Here is a 19,345-nt window from a genome sequence, read left to right on the forward strand (position 1 = left end):
GGCCTTGACCTGCTCATAGTTTATTCCGCTACATTCACAATCTTCAAATAGCGGGTTCATATCATTGATTGTTACTGTGGAAACGTGGCTCAGGCACGAGGGAGGATAACTTTTAGAGTTAATTACTCTTGATCTAGAAAAAGTGTGAACTCGAGACTGCAGACCCGTCTAACACAGCATACAAAGTTTGATCCTGACGACTGAGGCTATATCTTTACTGGTGACCCTCATGTCACAGCTAGAATGAGTCTATGAATTGCAAGCAGAATGATTTCTGAGATAGTTTCATGTATATAGTTGTTGGAGGCCAGAAGAGCTGCAAATATCTAGTATTTCACAATAAAATATACAGGCTGTATTATTTTTGTTCTCTGTTTAGCGTGCTAAACATTTGCTGATTAGCGCTTAACACAAAGTACAGCTGAGGCCGATGGGAATGTCAATAGTGTTGTAGGTGTTTGGACATCAAGTATTTGACATTTGACATGAATTATAATATTGTCCACTGAATGGCACGAGATGAAATGTCATCTTTTTTGCAAATCCATCCAATATTTGTCAAGACATTTCAGTCGAAACCATAAATGTCAATCTGCTGAAAAGTCTAAGGATCACCAAAATCAGGAGGATTTTTCCTCTGGGGAAAGCGCATGTCTGCATGCACAACATTGTATGGTAATCCATGAAATAGATGTTGTGATATTTCAGTCTGGATCAAAGTGCACACGTTTACTTATCGTGAGATGCATCTAATATCTTCTTTCGATAATAAACCTCGTAGCTGCCTTTCATCAAGAAATCCTTCAAGATCCCCTTGAATCCACTCCGCTGTCTTCCCCATCCCTTTTGCGTCATGACAACCCACTTCAGTCACATTGGATCCTTTTGTTGTAGCTCCTATAGACCTGACCGGAGAGACCCGATAGCTCTGCAATAACATGTTTACCTCTCATAACCCAGCACTCCGGTTGTTAATGAAGCTAGGGGGAGGGGGAGGGGGAGGGGGGAAGGAGAGACAAAACACAGGAAGGAAGTGGGGTGTGAGGTGGGAGTGGATGAGTGTGATGAGAAGGTTGTTATGTGGAGGATGGGTGTGACATGTCGGGAGATAATTTAAAAATGTAATCCCTTTTTACGGCTATCAGAATTCTCCTCAGCACTACCAGTTGAGTATACAATGACACCTATGGCGTCTTGCAATACGAGGCACGCGTCTGTTCTGTTTGACCTTCCAGCTGTAAGCCCTTCTTGAAATGAATGAATATAAAATCAGTGTGTGTACAATTATTCCATCTTTCAAATTAATTTCTTTGTGGAAATATTACACAATCCTGGTGAAAATGTGTGACGTTTATGCCTTAGCCCAGAAGATTTACAATTATAAGAGTGATGGATTTAAAGGTGTAGCATTTCAGGGATCTATTGGCAGAAATATTATATGTTGATATTGGTGTATAATCTCCTAAATCTAAGAATTGCTGACTTGCGTTGCTCCTAAAGTAGTGGTATTGTCTCGCAGAAGGATGGCCTCTAAGTGAGGCCAACAGCATGACTATGATTCTGCGGAAAAGAAGCGGAGGGGTATTTAATTGTTTGCAATCTGCAATATTGCCGCTATATGCCACCAAATCCTACACACTTTCCCTTTGAGCATAATCAGTTGGTGGATTGTCTGACCTAAATTAAACATTCAAAATAGAAAATAATGTGTGGAAGATAAGGGAACTACATGCACAATGGACATGCTACATAATCCAACCATCTGGATGAAAATCCTATATTTTGTGAACGTCAAAGGTCTGCAGTTTGGTCATAAATGTATATTTTACTTCAACTTTAGGCGAATGCACCCAGACAGCAGTGATGATTGGACAGAACATGAGACTCAGGACTGGAGTGCCTCTGCATCAGGATGAAAAAATGTCATAACGTATGTGTAAAAAGACAAACAGAAAATATATTTCTTCAAGAGGGGTATCGACGCAAAAAGAAAAATAAAGTAGAGACACCCACATTACATTGGTTTTCTAAATGTGAGATTTTGTTCTTGTATTACTTATTTATATCCTTAATTAAACAGACTTTTTTTTTGCCGTCTTCTGTTATAAATAAATAAAGATTTTTCTCTGTTTTGGGGTTCTTCGTTCACCGTGGAGGCTTGCAAAAAAAAAAAAATAGAAGGTTTCTTCATAAATTTAAGATTGATCAACACTAAGTTAATTTGCAACCTGTAAAACCGAAATGCTGCAGAGCCAGGTGTTGATTCTTTGTGTTCCCTGCAGCCTAAGAAATCTTTTTTTCCAACAGTCATTTAATTAAATGCTCCCCCTAAAATTGATTATCCAGGTTTCATTTTAGGGGATACACCACAGAGCATCTTAATTCAAAACATAGGACTCTGCAGAAACATTTCAGCTCTGCAAACAAAAGCGTGCCTACAACAACAACAGCCTTGCAGGAAAGCCTGGGGAGAGAAGAGGGGTGGAGAGACAAATTACCTCTCTTCACAAAGCCCTGGCACAATAGCACAGCCCGAGAACAAACAATGAATAAATAAAGTTCTCTGAGATTGAACGAGGAGAGTATTTTGTGAAGCAGTAGCTTTTGTGTCGCAGCGAATGGTCTTTTCCTTGTCTCGGAGATGAAAGCACCACTAGGAGAGTTGAGCACACGAACAAAGCAACTCCGTACAGATTTCTGTCCTCAAAATAAATCGAGTGCACGTATGAGAACCGCTCAAGGGACAAAAAAAAAAAAAAAATCACTCAAAAAATCACCAGATGTGACATGCCTAGTGCGAGGACATGACACACAAGCACACACACACACACGCAAACACACGCACACACCTACACACTACACCACAAGCGGTTGGACGTGAAATCAGTTCGATCACACCCTTTGCTCTCCAAGGGCCCTCTGGAGAAGGTGGCGGAAAAAAAGACGAGAGGACGAGGATAATAATGGAAGTAACAGCAGAAGTTTAGATGAAAAAGGGTGCTGATTGGTGTCATAAATGCATGTGGGCTATTAAAAAAAGGCTTGAAATGTTCTCTCTTGCGCACAATATGTCTTGAAAATGCGTTCCCTCTTTTCTTTTTCTATTTCTATACTATTTTTCTCAGTCTTTCCCCGGCAACTACCTTATGCAAGAGTTCAAACGAAGCGTGAATGGACAGCTTTGCCCCTGGTTCTGTGCAGAAACTGTCCACCTTCGCACTGCAAAAGCATTTTTTTTTCTGCACGTAATTACTTGGAGTTGTAATGTATTACAAACATCTGTCTGCAAACAACATCCCTCATCTACTTTACAGTTTGACACCGCGATGCAAAACATGTACGTTTTTATTGTAGTTACCAGGCTGCGAGGAGGGAATAAGAGATGTGGTCGGCATGAAAGGAGGAAAATGAATGTCCCTAAAATTAAAAGTGAATCGATTCGGCGCCCAGAGGATGTGAAAAGCTGGAATGAAATCGAGAAAGAGGGAGCAGATGGAGGGTGTTGAAAAAGAGTTGGCGCAAGATTAATGACTGTTTAAAAAGGAACAGTATTCATCAGCCGTCAGCTTGGAGGTGCAGAACGACTGCAGTGTGTGTGTGTGTGTAGTGAGTTTGCACTTTGTGTTTAACTTTCTAACTTTCCGTCACGAGTCTTCCAATAAATGACCACCCAACCATAATATTGATTGCTGTGTATAACTTTGCAAATGAGTGTGAGGCTTGCTTTCCTCTCTTTATTCTCTCACGCACGCGCACACACACACACACACACACACACACACATACATTGGAGCGTTCAATCACTCAAATGACTGATGTTGAGAACATTTCTAGCGTTTTAATCAAAAAATTCCAGGGGACAAGTATTGCTTCATTCATGTCAACAATCTTCAGTCGGCCTCCATGCGTACATCTTGCTCATACCGTCTTGTGTTATTATAAAATCCTCTTTCCTACAGGTAGCAAGAGGAGGGAATGCTCTCAATAAATAATCAGTACAAAGTTAAAGAAATACAGCAGGAATATGAGAAATACCCTCGTGGTCACAAACAGAGAAACGCACATGTCTGTCCATCACTTGCACTTGTACGTGAGCTGTTTGCGATGATAGTGGATCCACGCAGGAGCTGCAACAAGGCCGGTCAGGAAGCCGATGGTAGCGCCCAGACTGCAGGAAACGGGCCAAACCTACAAGAAGCAAGACAAGTGTGTGTAATCGTTGCTCTGACAGATCAAGAGGAGCTAAGCTATTATAAAACGTGATCCTTTTCCCCCCGACAAGCATGTTTCCACTTGGAATGTTTTATTTAAAGAGGAACTTCTTAAAAGGAAAAGAACAGCAGTACAGCGTTGTCATTTAGATTTATGCTCCAATTACTGCAGTCTCCGTTTTGCATTTTCCTCTGACCATTTTGCAGAGAACTCCCTTTAAAATTATAATTGTAATCGTTTCCCAAAATAAGGAGAAGGATTTAATGGTTACGGCTTTGAATGATAATTTCAGACTTAGTTAGGGAGGTTGTATTCAATACTGTTTGATGGTAAATGGAAACTGGCTTTTTGATAATGGAGGAAACTGTGCTGTATGCCAGAGGAGGTCAAACCAGATTACATCTATAATTGTAAAAGTTGTGTTCCGGAGATTTCAATATTAGAGACAAGCTTCAAAAGGGAAAATCCGCCACTATTTATGTGGATGTCCAATCAGTGCTGATGGCAAATGAGGATCCCCAGCGTGTGCTTTATTGACAGAGAAAGCTGAGCTCTCAATATGTGGAGCCATGCCGGCTATGCCTACATACCGGGCTGCTATGATTTGGGGGCATCGCTCAAAATCACAAATTTGCCTAAGAGGGCTTTACAAACAGTACACATAGATCCTCTGTCCCGGGACCTCCCATCGGAATAGGAACAACTCCAAAAAAAAACAACCTAGTTCTGCCTTATTCCTGTTATACGGAAGACCAACATATAAGAAGTGACGTCCCTCATTGTTTTGTGGACTGGCGTTTTGAGCCCCTGAAGCGTTTTTCGACGCCATGTTGGCTTTTTGCAACCACTGAATGGAAGGGATAATATTTGGACGGCGGAGGAGTGACGTAGAGATGCCGTATACGGCTCTGGTAGCGGCAGCGACCTGTCAATCCCAGTAAGCCTGCCTTAAAGAATACTGTGCTTTATGGTCTATTTTTCTCTAAACTCTACCATAATTTACTAAATGAACATCATGCTGTATTAAAGAAGACTTGAAACTAGCGATTGAGATCATACACTCATGTTTACTGAGGTAATAAATTAAGTGAGAAGTAAAGTTATTTTTTCCATAGACTTCTATACAATCAGTGTTTTTGCAACCAGAGGAGTCGCCCCCTGCTGGTCAGTAGAGAGAATACAAGTTTAAGACACTTCCGCATTGGCTTCACTCTTCAGAAACGGAGGTGGTGTCTGGTAACATTAGTATTTTTTTTTTTAGATCTGGCATATTTGGCAAATAATATCCTCTTGTCTAATATGTCTGTACTTCTGAACAAAACTTGCCCACAAACGGTGTGGAACAATATAAAAGTTTTTGCCGCATTCAATGATGAAATCTCATAAACGTGCACCTCCTCGTGAACAGGTGGCATTCATCAAGCTGAAACAAGTGATTTAATTAAAAGTTTAGTGAATCCAACACTCATGCGAGAAAACCTCATAGAAAAAAAGAGGTCTAGGATAAGAATATAACAAATTGCTCTTGCATGACACCCAGTGTTAGGATGAAGATCTGACAGAATACACTTAGAGAGGGTTTTATTGTGTGCTGACCTGCCACGGCCTGTCCCAGTCCAGAGGTATAGGAAAGGCTCCCACCCAGGCGCCTACCAATGTGCAGGCCACTGTAATCTGTAGACAGGTGTCCCACACAGACATAGCTCTGGAGACGGCGACAGAGCCAAGCAACGACAAGTTAGTATCTTCAATTTACTGACTCAAGATAAGCACATGAAAAAGGATTTTAGACTCACCCGTGTCGGCTGAATACTCGTATCCAGGCCTGGACGTTGGGGCCGAGGACACAGAGACACCTCAGTGTGGTTAAAGACGTCAGCAGCACAGATAGGGAGAATGTATCTAAGGCGGATCTGAAACACGTACAGTATGAGAAGTTAGAGGCTCGCAGTGTCGCTGACGGCTGCGAGAGATTTAGTGACACAAACAGAACGATATAAAGAAGCAAAGAAAAATGTTATTTTCAGGAATGAATAATTACAGAGTTTAAAGCTTAATGCAATCAAAAATGACTGAATGAAAATCTCCAAATATGTAGCATGTCTTTAAGGTAATCGAACAGAAGGTGTGCAAATACTCAATTAAAATGCGAACACTCGCTTGTTTTTCAACCATTCGGTTCTGGGTGAGACGAGTTGCATTACCTACTTACACCTGTTTTACATCCGTCTACATACAGGTCTTACACGAGCATCAGCAGATACTCACTCAATCAGCGGAGCTCCATAGAGAACAACCACAGCGTGGAAGAACAGGCACGACAGGAAGAAGTACAGGCAGGAACGAAACAACCGAGACAGCTGCAGACGAAAATGGGGGAAGACGGTTCAGGGAAATAAATCATGGAAAAAGACAAAGTTCACATAACTTCAAAGTTAAAGAGTAAAAGCAAGAACCTTCGTTTCAATGGTATACATGTTTCTTTGGCCTGAAAAGTTAAGATCCAGCAGTCACAGGGCTTGTTCATATCATACATAACGCGCTGTGATTCTGACCTCCTGTTATGTCTGTTTTATTCTATTTTAGCTTATTTGTATCTTCTACTTTTAGATTTTATATTAGATTTGATATTCCTTTATTAGTCCCGCAGTGGGGAAATTTCAGTGTTACAGAAGCAAACAGGGTAAAATGCACACAAGAGATATAGCAAACAATCAAAACGAGTAATATAAATAATAAACGGTAGAAAACAGTTAAATCTACAATACTGATATATATATATATCTATCTATATATAGATAGATATATATATATATATATATAGATATATATATCCAATGTATGTGTCTTTTTAGATAGCCTTGTGTTTTTTCTTCCTCATGCCTTTATGTTCTATGTTATACACTTTTAATTGTTGTTTAAAAGTCCCATACAAATACACGTGTGACCTTGTAGAGAGGACCTGACCCCAAGAGGTTGGGAACTAGTAAACTAAACAACTCAGCTGTATACAAGTAATAACAAAACATAAACCAGCTACAACATGCAATGCTACTTGCATAATAATGCATCGGTATATACAATCTAATTGGAATATATCAGCTACTGCATGCAGTCAGTACTTTCACTTGGCATACTCTCAGTACATGTTTCCATTAATACTTCAGTACTCGTCATGTAGTATTACTTGAACACAACTGTCACAATGGAGAGAGCCTGTCGGAGCACCTTGTATCCCACGGTGTGCTTCTTGGTGGGCGGCGTGATGCCGAGCAGCCAGAAGACGGCGACACTGACCGCGGTGACCGCCCCGGACACCGAGTAGAGCCACAGCAGGTGAGTGCCGTACACAGAGAAGCCGCGCACGAGCGCCGCAGGTAGAACGGTCGCCATGAACACCGAGGCGGCGAGGATGGCGTGAGTGGACGCCATGGCTCTGATTTCGTGGTCCCACATGATGACGAACAGGGACTATCTCCGACAGGAGACGAAGACAAAAGACAGACTTCAAATTAAATGCTTTTAAATGTTAATCTAGCAGCGGATGTACAGAGCGGGTTTAATCCATGGCTGAGTTGCTTGACCTACACTTCCGTAAACATGGAGTAACGGAGACTTCCGCTTGGATTTCACAATAAAAGTCCAGTAGTGTCGCCTGCGAAATGCATGCTTGAAATAAAACAAAACGAGAATAAATTGAATTATAATATTCTACACTATACAAGTGAAATATGTATACACATTACACAAACTTTGTTGTCCTAGAGACAGTGGTATTCGTATTGACATTTATTACATTTGAATGTCCAGCAGCAGTGTTTACTTCTTTTTAGGACATAGTATATGTCCATGCTTGAATGTAGGCTTGCTATGGGATAGGATTATATCGGCCTCTCCTACACGGATGCTTTTTTCTGCTTGTGTGGTCTGAGAATTTTAGAAATTGTCATTATAATACTTAATCAAATATGCACTTAAAATCCATATCAACAGATGTTTCACAAAAATATGTAACTTGTGATAGGCTGTTCATGTCGTAGTTACAATTATGTGTTGCTGATGTAACGGAGTTAGAAATACACTGTCATTTCTTATTTTCAATGTATTATATTTTGTTTTTGTTTATTATTCAACGATCCTGTTGAAGTGTGTGTGTGTGTGAATTTTATTTCGAAGAGTTTAATCTGTTTCCTGTGGCAATCGCTGCTTTGCAAGACCCGCCCTGTGCTGCAATCAAATGCGATGATTGGCCAGTCGGGCCATTGACGTTCTACTGGACTTTCTGTGATAGACGGCAGAATCAGCCAATGAAATTTGAGATTGTCACAGTTTTGACCAATCAATCTGTTGCAAGTACGAAAGACGAAGAAACGACCGGAAATGTACAAACACTGACCGAGCAAGCTACCATTTAGCTAACGTTTAGATTTTATTTTAACCAACCGCTGAAAAGCATCGATTTAAAACAAACACACAGAGAACATGGTTTGTGACAAGTGTACGTATCGCCCTGTTAAAATGCTGTCTATCTTTTAATCTAACCTATTTTTGTGCTTTTAGCGAAGTCTTGAGATCCTTCGAAAGCTAACTTGCTAGCTAACTGTTGTCATTGCTGTCCTCGTTGTTGTTTTGGTCTATGAACACCGACCCTGCACGTTAAACATGCTATCTTCTCAACAAACTGTGTGTCGCTCGTTATTTTAGGCGAGAAGAAGCTTGGTAAAGTCATCACACCTGACACGTGGAAGGATGGAGCACGGAATACAACAGGTAAACAGCACACAGATACAGTGAACATATGTGTTTGTCTATTACTAGGCCTCCTGTTATTCAAGGCCTGTTTACTCTCTGATGTGATCAGCTTTATGCTAAGATATTTATTTATTTATGCAGGTGCACAATAAATACATTATTTCTTTTTTTTGGACCAATTAAGCTCTCACAAATATACTTTAAAAACTGGAGCGAGATTTCCATAGGCTTTGCACACCCAATACAATACAGCAACTTTGTGACAGGCGTTGTAAAAGGTTTGAGAAACTGTTCTTGGGCTGCCATTCATTTGTTTATTAATTGTTTACTATATAAGATTCCAGAGCCCATCGTGACATCTTGAAATAGCTTATTTTATCCAACTAGTCCAGGACCCCTGATCCCCAGGTTGATAACAGCTGACTTAGATGATGGCGATTAATTGAGTTCCTTCTGCTTTTTTCCTTTTCAGAGGGTGGTGGGCGTAAGCTAAATGAAAATAAGATCCTGACATCTAAGAAAGCCAGGTGAGTAGCTCGCTAAAGTCTGACTTCCATCATTTTCACTGTTTTTATTTCCAGTAAGTCACACAAAAATATTTTTATTGACTCAATCTACTCAACATTAACATTTATCACAGTAATGTATTCCCTTAACCTCTGCCACTAGCATCGATACAACACGTATTGGTGCCTCTTTAATGACGTCTTTATTGCATCTCCCTCTCAGGTTTGACCCATACAGCAAGACAGGCTTTGCTACCTGCAGGATCTGCAAGAGCTCAGTTCATCAGTCTGGATCACACTACTGTCAGGGCTGTGCATACAAGAAAGGTATAAACTCACTCACACTGGAATTCATACTGAACAGAAATAAAAAAAGTTGGAGATTTTTGCAAAGATTCTATGTGGCAAAATACATTGTCTGACCAAAGCTGGTGGAGCTTCTCTTTAGAAATGACATCACACGGTATTCTTCTCTGAGAATAACTATTTAGAGTCTGAATACATCTGTAACAAACCGATCACTTTGAATGGTTGGGTCACCTAAATTGCAAAAAAAGGCCATGTCGTCTGGTGGTGTATGTAGCTATGTAGAAAGTTGTGGGTTTATTTGGCCAGGTTTTGCCATTTGCATTCATCAAGTGAACACAAAACAGCTCTGAATGAATGCCAACGTTTATCTGTGTCTGCTGGATTTGCTAACATGATTGCCATTACAACTTTATAAACTAATATGTCAATGTTATATTTGCAGCTTGTTTACGCTAACCCCAAGTGACCAAAAAAGCTGTTATTGTATGTTTTAACATTGACAAACAATGCAAGCAAGTTTGACAATGAATATCATAACTTGCTTTGCTTTGTAGTCAAGAAGCATAATCCAGTAAATGGTCATTTCCATGCTGCTAATAATGAGTGCAGCGCCTGCTCCTGATATTGCTTTTTCTCGAAACTGATATTTGTTTCCATTGCATTTCTTTCTTTCCTCATTTTTTTTGTCTCTAGGAATCTGTGCAATGTGTGGAAGGAAAGTTTTGGACACCAAGAACTACAGACAGACATCAGTGTGACAGCATGACGATCAGTGAACAGTTCTACGAGTGAATATCAGATATGAGAATGAGATGGATGTTTATGTTTGTCATCGTTCCATAATGTCCTGCTCACCATACAGCTGTAGCTCTTTTGTGTTCTTTTTCCCACCTTTGTGAAATAGAGAGATTTTGAGCTGGCTTTGCCCTCTTATTACAGAATATCATATAATGCCACTGGAGTTATTACAGTGGCTGTACACAGGGAAGCACTGTTGTATCCAAATACACCACCAGTCATCACCTGTTTCTCAAGTCCAGGCTTCTCGATTTGTTTGTATATTTTAAATTCAATACTTAGGCTTTGTTTTTTTTGCTGTTTATAAAAAGTTATTTTCTGTATGTAATATATCAAGTGTTGCATTTTTAAGTGAATTAAACCATTCAATATAAATGACGTGACAGGATTATTTTTTTACCCCTGTCTGACGCCATAAAGGGAAAAATGTTAGCCTCTTACGCACAACATCGTCATATTTCTCCTGTATGCCTGTATTAATTGGTTTACTCTTACATAATCACATTTGGAAACTGCACGCTGTGCTGTCAGGTGTAGCGTCGGAGATAAAGGTTATAGTTCACAGGTTGTCTGACGACAGACTCCTCCTTTAAAAGCTAAAGGCCTTGTTCTCTCTCAGGCCTGCAGCCACATGTGCACACACTTGTTTTTATGTCTCATTATTGATTTATGTTGTTGTACCACTGCAATAAAACGGCATCAGTCTCTAGCTAATACATTTAATATACAGTAGGTAATGTTGGGATGTAGCAAATGAGTCGGAATAATCTTCCAAAGGAAGTTATTTCAAATAAACAGTCTACTTTGATTACATGTGACTTCAACTGGTAATATCATTATGTGGATCCTCTAGTTTGCTTGTGATATTACTGCCCTTTTGCTCCTGTTATTCTGTCTTGTGAGGCATTCAGGGACATCAGTATAATATCCCAATTTATAGCTGTGACACATGTTCAGTACATGTTATGTTCTCACTTACACACTACATAGTCAACATATATTAGTTTGTAGTATACAATTAAGAAGGTGTCTTTTGGTAATGTCATTAGTGAAACAAAAAATGCAGGTGTTCTTGACTGTTATCACTTATGAAAATACACAAAGTAAGGCTGACAACATTCACTTTTTTAAAATAATTTTATTTAAGCAAAGAATCCTCCAAATACATGCAACAGTGGTCATCGATAAAAGAAAAAAATCTATTCAATCCATAACTTATTCTACTCTTTGGACAGAAACGTCATACTTTACAAAGGCTTTAGAAATGACCCATAGTTAATTAAATTATTAAAATCAGTGGATTGTAAGTACGACAATACAACAAAGAAAGGCGTGAGAGATCCTCTCTGCGAAAGCACCAATGCCATTCACATTTAAAAAAAGGGAAAATCTTCACTATTGACGCATGTCAACATCAGGTTTCATACTTAATAACAAAATTGCAATTTAAGACGTTAAATAATCAATATTTAACAAAGGCACCAAGAATTTATATCAGGATTCAGAGAGGTGAGCTACATAGTTTTCTTGGATACTGCATGAAACAGCAGCGTAAAGTTTCCTGCTATTGGTTTGTATGTGTTCTTCAAAGGAAGATGCCGATCTTCTCCTACTCTGGAGCTTTGCATGTGCCACAAAGGCCTTGGAGGGAATGACATTCATTAGGTGCTCTTTGACAGAGACAGGAACTCCTCCCTGGCTTTGGGGTCCTCCAGGTAAACTCCCAACATGGCGCTCGTCACCGTGCGGCTGTTCATCTTCTGGACACCACGCATGACCATACACATGTGCCTGCAAACACACACATACACACACAAATGGCACATCAGATTTGCGGCTGCAGCTTTTGTCGTGCATTGAGGAAAGTCGTCGAAGGAAAGCGGGGGAATGTTGAAATATGGGAATGTGCATGTAACAACAGTCTCATTATTGAACACTGGCCTTTTTAAATTTGCCCGTGTCATAGTAGGGCAGCTTTAAATTATACAAATGATGATGATGAAAGGAGTTGCGTGTGTACTTACGCTGCTTCAATCACCACAGCTACACCTTTTGGTGCCAGAGCCTCGGATATTCCCACGGCAATCTGCTTGGTTAGACGCTCCTGAACTGAAAGAGGAAACACATTGGGGCATATGTGAACATGACGATGCCAGATTGCATTCAACTAAGTGTGTAAACTAGAAGAAAAGGACTGTTGATTATATGCACAGCCGGTTATTTATTCTGATGCTTACCTTGAAGTCTCCGACTGAATATCTCCACAATCCTGTAGACACCAGAGCACAAGCAATTTGAAGAGAACGGATCAAAGCTCATAATGATTAATCGTTTGATAAACAGTCCCTGACTCTCGGCCTCTACTCTGGCTATCCAACTGCACGGACCCTTTATATGTGAATGATTCACCCTACAGAACTCTGACTGTCGTGCAAGAAAAAAAAAGAAAAAAATAACAGTGACTCCTTTACTGTTATTCTGGGTTCCCATGTTCGAAAGATGGTGTGATATTTTAGGAAAGGGAGAAAGGAGACAGACAGAGAGGCTGTGATCATAACTGGCGATTCCCACAGGTCTGAAGGGATTTTCTCATGGCTCGAGAGCGGATAGAGTTCAGACTGTGAGTGTGCTTGATGAGGGGACTAGATGCTGGCCACTGGGTTTAGATTTAATCCTACAGGTCAATGAGCTGAAATAACAGAAGAACCCAGTCACCCAGCAACAACACCACAGTAACATTTGCAGCGGGAGGGTATGATGTGTGTGTGTGTGTGTGTGTGTGTGTGTGTGTGTGTGTGTGTGTGTGTGTGTGTGTGTGTGTGTGTGTGTGTGTGTGTGTGTGCGTTACCTTGCCAGCTTGCTCAGTCCCACCACTTTTTTGTTGGGAATATATCCGATGTGAACCTGGAGAGACAGCAGGTGTCACATAATCAGAGCAAAGAATGGTGAATGTTAGCAATTCAAATGCTCAATTTACAATATTTAGATAGACACATACAATCTAATCAAGACTGTTGTATAGATATTTGCTTTTTATTGACAAATCAAACGCTAACTTTATAATGTTTAGAAACACACACAAATGAACGATGATTTAATATTTGCTTTCCACCGAGAAACCCTTTTACAAGCCCCTTACCCACACATTGCCTTACCTTGCCAAAAAAGGGAACCAGGTGATGTTCACACAGTGAAAACACATCTATGTTCTTCACAATCACCATCTCATCGTGGTCTTCATCAAATATGGCGTTGTTTAAGATGTCTGGGGGTTACAAACACAGTATGCACGCTCAAAGAAATATCTTATACTTTCAGCAAATTATTCACCTGATAACTGTTAGAAAAGAGTGACACAGAATCCAGAAGACCTTTTTAAGAAATCACAGAAACACATCAAATCTTTACATTTTTGAAGAAGGAACAACTTTATGTTATTTCTTTCTTTCTGCTGTAAACGTATGACTTATCAATTGATCAGCTGTCCTGTGATTGTGGTTCTTTTAATTAGGTTTAAGGCCTAAAAGTCATACCTAATCTATGGAGGAGATTAATAATAGATATTAATGCAAATCAACGCTAATGCGACCACCACAAACTACAGCTATTGAAAAGTTGAATCAGCTCAGTTGGCGTTTTATTCAACAGTGGATGTCCCCATTTCATCCATAAGCAAAAGAGGGGTCATATCAGGTTAATTCTCCTCTGCACAGAGATGAACCTGTGGACTCACCCTCGATGTTCTCGTGGTAGCCCTTGGTGAAGAACTGCATGGCCTTGGCTGCACGCAGCGGCGTGCGCAGCAGCCCTTGCCGGCTCGCGTCCTCCCCGAGCTCCCGCAGGATGCTGGTGTAGGCGGCCTCCAGCGCAGGTAAGCGGGACATGTCCTCGTCCTCCTTGCGGGACGTGTCGTGCTTGCGGTGCACGGCGGACTTCTTGGTGTCGATGATGAGCTCGTTGCAGTGGCCGTTCATGGTGGAGCTTTGTGTGGGTTTTTGTTCTAGTTCTGGAAGAAGAGAGATGGAGAGGTGCGACGAGTCCTGGAGCTGAGATACCCTGCAGGTCTGGAGGGTTCGGCTATACTCTTGGTCCCGGTGCTCAGCGCGTTTATAAAGCCTCGACCCGGTGCCTCGTGCACTTTATTAAGTTTCTGCCTACGTCAAAACATGTATTTTCGTCAGCAGGTTGAATGTCACCCCCCTCCCAACCCGTGCAGCCGAGTGGTGCTCATCACTTGACACATAACTGTCTCCAGTCATTCGTTCTGATGAGCTTCCTTTACCAGACAATAGACAGATCCTCTCTCGTGACTTTACTGTGTTTACTTTGTTGGCATGATGTGTGCAGTCAGTGCCTGCATGAAACTGAGTTTCTCAGAATCTAAGGCGCCAAATGTTTTTCTTTATCCGACCAATAGTTCAAACCCCAAAGATAAAAGCCGCAAATCCTCAATTTTGGAAAAGCAAGACGAATCTTTTACTTCATAAATTAAATAAATAATGCAGGTACACATGGAAGCCCATTTCCGCCACTGTGATAACAAAATTAAGATGATGTAAGTCATAATTATGAGATAGTATTTCGACTAAGTATCATTGCATAATTATGAAATACTAGCTCAGAATTTCAATTTAGTATCTCATATTTATGAGATACTATCTCATAATTTTGACTTGGTAATTATGAGATACAGGATCCTAATTTTTTCCCCACAGTTTCAGAAATGGGCTTCCATAGGATCAGCTAATCTCTTTTGTTGTTGTTGTTGTTGTTGTTGTTGTTGTTGTTGTTGTTGTTGCTCTCAATGTACAGCTAGATACAAAACAAGGTATAACTTATTTTTTTAAGTATTATGTACATACAATAAGTGAAGTAGATAAATATATATATATATACATAAAAAAGTATATGTAAACAATATAAGAAGGATCAACAACATACAATGTCTTTAAGTCATGGCTGTTTCTGAATCTAATGATTTCTCTTTCACAAGTGCAAAAGTTCGATGACAACATTTGGGTTTTGATGTTTAACCTTCATTCAAGAGAAGACCGGTTTGCAAGCACAGTGCACCGATGTGAACAGGCATCTACATGAAGTACTGAGGGGCCTTAAGAAAGAGTCGAGAACAGTAAGTAGAGAACCGGTTCATGAATGACTCGTATGGTTCCCTTCCACCTCATGAGCTTTCTTAGCTTTTTTAGTACTATAAATAACCAACTATTATCAACACAAGCAAAACTGTATAGGCCTATAGCCAATTGAGCTCAGTGGGTGTTGTGTCCCAGTTTCAGCAATATCCGTATCCTAACTGGAGTTGTTGGGTTTTAGATATGTTTTCTTTTCATTATGCTAACATGTCCGTGCTTCCTCTCCTCGCGTCTTAGGCCCGTCCACAAGAGATCCGAGTGGAGGAGGCGAGGAAGAGATTTGAGGAAAGAGAAGTCGAGGCAACAGGCATTTATCAATAGAGACTTAATTAAATATGACATGTGGCACAGCATGATGGCTAATATATCATATATTTGTATTCATCACACATAGAGAGGGAGACATATATATATATATGTGTGTATATATATACATATATAAAGCCTTTATATATTTGATTGTGTGAAGCAGTACTTATATTTGTATGAAAAGTACAATACAAATAAAGTGAATATAACAATGTGACGGCAGCAGCTGGTTGCACATGTAGACATCATGTCATAATAATTTAATGAGAGTATTCAACATATGAAATCAAAGTTAAATGTCATGAAGTAATGTGGTTAGAACCGAGCCTTATGAGGCGCTACACAAACGCTGAGGGGCAGAACGTTTGATCATCTTAAATAACTACAACTTATAAACACAAAAGGAACAATTAACATTTGAGTCCTGCCATGGTAAAGCACCCGGAAAGGACCCACGGGGGTTTCCTCGCTCTCAGCACCTCGAGGTGCATCTAAGCGACTAAACGATCCTCCATGATTCAGGATGTTTTACTGTCATTTGCACAGATAACAGAGTTATTCTATACAATGAAATGCTTATTTTGCTGGGTCCTCCTAACACACAGAATTAGAATAAACTTAAGGTAAAAAAATAATAAAAATAAGGCACAAAATATAAAAGATATAATAGTATTGCACAAAAAATAATATATCATAATATAATAAGAATAATTATTATAAATATATATATTATATATATATTTATAAATATAAATGGTGTGTGAAGGGAAACTTACAAGTTGTTATCTTGTTTATTGTGATCTTTTCGGGGACAGTACACTTTAGTGTACTTTAGTACATACGCTACTGTGTGCTGTCCCAGATAGTATCATGATGATTGACAGGTAAGAACACGGTCTTCCTACAGGAAGACGGGTTCTTACACTGTTAAACTACAACAGGTTAAAAGTAAATGTCACCCAGTCCCCCCAAACCAGCGCAAAATATTTTTGGGTTGAAAAAAAGATATAATGCACAGCGCTGTGCCATCAGTGTATATAGAATATATACAATTCAGTTTATGAACATACACTTATATTTTATTGAATACTTAAATAAAACATTTTAAAGGATATTTGAATGAATGCTAAAAAAAATGTCACGTGCCCCCTGGGGTGCACATATAGCCCCATTTGAGAACCACTGCACTATGATACATTTGAATTATGTTTGGTGTTGTGGTATTATTGTGAGACATAGCAGGCTGAGGTTGCACAGATACGAATCCTGGAGCATGGAAAACAATCAAGAATGAGTTCAACCACTTCAGGTCAGGGGTCCAAGAATACAAGGAAAACTCCACTTACTAAACTCTTAAACGCCTTAACTAAAGATTAAGAATGTAGCCACAGGAGATGCGATAATGGTCAAGCGAGAAGAACCGGGTAGATATAATGCAGACAGAGGAAATGATCAGAAGCATGTCGCCTGGGAGAAAGTGAGTTGAATGAAGACAGGTGTGTACAGCGAGCAGAAGAGCCAGGAGGATGGCTGTGACATCTGGAACAAGAAGCACTGCAAAACTGGACCCTTTGCTCATTGAAGTCGTGCAAGTAGTTCCAGTTTCATGCACCCAAGTTTAGAGAAATCCACCTCTTAAGTTGATGGTGCGCACATGCATTCAAGAAGCAGTTGAGAAACTCGAAAGCAATTTGGCTTTCTGGAAATAATGTCCCGGTTTCTCTAGACATTACACAAACCTAACTGTCAGTTTTGAATTGAACTACTTCTGAAGAAATAGTATATAGTCCCATCTGAAAATGTTGAAGAATGTGTTGATATTAATGGTAGTACGGTCAATTTTTTTTTAAATTGATAATTATAATGCCACTTATACATTAGCTTTACTGTATGTACCTGATTTTGTTTGGTTTGATAGTCTCCCAGAACATGAGGAATAAGTAGCATTTTGAAAAGCATCCATGGTTCCTGTGCTTTTCTTGCCTTGACAAGTAAAAATGCTTGCCGTGTCTACTGCTCAGTAAACATCCTTCTACACATATAGATAACTTATTTTTATTTAAAAGGACACTACTGTTTAAATTCCTGACTTTACCTCTCCCCTCTGGTTATAATCAAATGCAAATGAAAAAGACAGCAGAAAGCAATGGGTGCTGCTTTTGGAGTGCACAGATTTGGGATTATACTGAAAGCCATGCACAAGATAATAATAACTCATTGCCCCGTATTTCCATAACAAGACAAAGACTGTCGTCTGTCTTCTGGGGGCCTTCAGTATCTTTAGCAAATTGAAAGGCCATCCACCCAAAAGTTGTCAAGATATTTCACCGTGAGCCACACATGTTAACCTACTAGAATAAAAGTCAGGGTAGACTATATATCGGGGATCATGTCTGTATAAAATTTCAATCCACCAAGTGATGGCCAACCGACAGAACGACAGACAGACACTAAAGTAGTAAAAAAGTTACAAGTCGGGCAGGATGGAGGGAGAATAAAAGCTGGCCTAATAAATCTGTGTTTGTGAGTTAATGGCTATTTACTGAGGAGAATCAAGTTGTTACAGCAAACAAGGACAACTGTGCTGCTCGGCTCGTGACGACCTTTCTGTTGAGTGTCTGTTGAGGCCTCCAAGCTCCTCCTGCATGTGGTGTGTGAAGGGAAACTTTAAAGCCAAATTATGTCACCTGGGCCCTATTTCTCGTACCTGGCTTACTGAGTTAGCGGGCTAATCGTCAGGATAAGATGACGTAGGTCAGGCTTTCTCGGTTTCTCGAAGCAAGCTTAGATAAATCACCATAGCAACACATCCAAAAATGTAAACCTGCTCCCGGGCAGGTTTACTGAACTTCACTGGATAAACTGGCCACTCCCACGGACAAAAACGGCAGCTCACTTCCTCATTGATGAAGGAGCGATATTAGTTATATTAGTTTTATAGGGAGAGAGTTCTTTCAGATCGCCAGGATCCATCCTTTACATTATCATGACTTCCTGTATAGATTTTGCCGGCAAGAAATAATTTATTTATGAAAGCTTCTCGAGCCGCGGACATTGATCACCGCAGGCGCAGCTGATCGCCGTCTCAGACACAGACTATCACCCGCTGCATGCCGCTGTTCTTAAGTTTATTTAGCTCGTAAGAAACTTATGGATGTGTTGAAAGCACTCATAATTATATGACAGTGCTATTAGTACACCATACATATCATTATTGTAGAACATGATTAAGGTGATGGTGATGAGAATACAGAGAATCACACACAATTTATTTTCACTGCTTCAATTGATTGGATTTCTGATTATGAA

At 40.0% G+C, this 19,345-nt stretch overlaps 3 protein-coding genes across 3 annotated transcripts; 1 reads left to right on the forward strand and 2 right to left on the reverse strand.

Moving 5' to 3' along the window:
- Positions 1-3,823: 3,823 nt before the first annotated feature.
- pigf (phosphatidylinositol glycan anchor biosynthesis, class F) lies at positions 3,824-7,714 on the reverse strand. The gene is made up of 5 exons (XM_079238004.1): positions 7,441-7,714; positions 6,481-6,572; positions 6,009-6,125; positions 5,809-5,917; positions 3,824-4,188 (listed from the first exon to the last, which is right to left on the reverse strand). Exons 1-5 carry the CDS (start codon positions 7,666-7,668, stop codon positions 4,075-4,077), a joined length of 660 nt encoding a protein of 219 aa, XP_079094130.1. The 5' UTR covers positions 7,669-7,714; the 3' UTR covers positions 3,824-4,074.
- An 872-nt stretch (positions 7,715-8,586) lies between these two features.
- Positions 8,587-11,380, forward strand: cript (cysteine-rich PDZ-binding protein). The gene is made up of 5 exons (XM_079214562.1): positions 8,587-8,710; positions 8,917-8,982; positions 9,437-9,491; positions 9,694-9,797; positions 10,473-11,380. Exons 1-5 carry the CDS (start codon positions 8,695-8,697, stop codon positions 10,535-10,537), a joined length of 306 nt encoding a protein of 101 aa, XP_079070688.1. The 5' UTR covers positions 8,587-8,694; the 3' UTR covers positions 10,538-11,380.
- A 362-nt stretch (positions 11,381-11,742) lies between these two features.
- On the reverse strand, positions 11,743-14,551 carry gch2 (GTP cyclohydrolase 2; the record flags this gene model as incomplete). Its single annotated transcript, XM_079237410.1, has 6 exons — positions 11,743-12,368; positions 12,602-12,686; positions 12,815-12,846; positions 13,426-13,481; positions 13,733-13,842; positions 14,311-14,551. 6 exons carry the CDS (start codon positions 14,549-14,551, stop codon positions 12,239-12,241), a joined length of 654 nt encoding a protein of 217 aa, XP_079093536.1. The 3' UTR covers positions 11,743-12,238.
- Positions 14,552-19,345: the final 4,794 nt, after the last annotated feature.

This window comes from Taurulus bubalis, assembly GCF_910589615.1.
Source record: "Taurulus bubalis genome assembly, chromosome: 2".
Classification (NCBI taxonomy): Eukaryota; Metazoa; Chordata; class Actinopteri; order Perciformes; family Cottidae; genus Taurulus; species Taurulus bubalis.

What these genes read in the sequence shown, in the direction of transcription:
- pigf (XM_079238004.1), bottom strand. Translation starts at nt 7,668, where the DNA reads ATGTGGGACCACGAAATCAGAGCCATGGCGTCCACTCACGCCATCCTC. An exon ending in AGCACACCGTGGGATACAAG is followed by an intron (nt 6,573 to 7,440) that starts GTGCTCCGACAG and finishes TTTCGTCTGCAG; the next exon opens with CTGTCTCGGTTGTTTCGTTC. An exon ending in TATGGAGCTCCGCTGATTGA is followed by an intron (nt 6,126 to 6,480) that starts GTGAGTATCTGC and finishes TACGTGTTTCAG; the next exon opens with ATCCGCCTTAGATACATTCT.
- cript (XM_079214562.1), top strand. An exon ending in CTGACATCTAAGAAAGCCAG is followed by an intron (nt 9,492 to 9,693) that starts GTGAGTAGCTCG and finishes TCTCCCTCTCAG; the next exon opens with GTTTGACCCATACAGCAAGA. An exon ending in GGGCTGTGCATACAAGAAAG is followed by an intron (nt 9,798 to 10,472) that starts GTATAAACTCAC and finishes TTTTGTCTCTAG; the next exon opens with GAATCTGTGCAATGTGTGGA.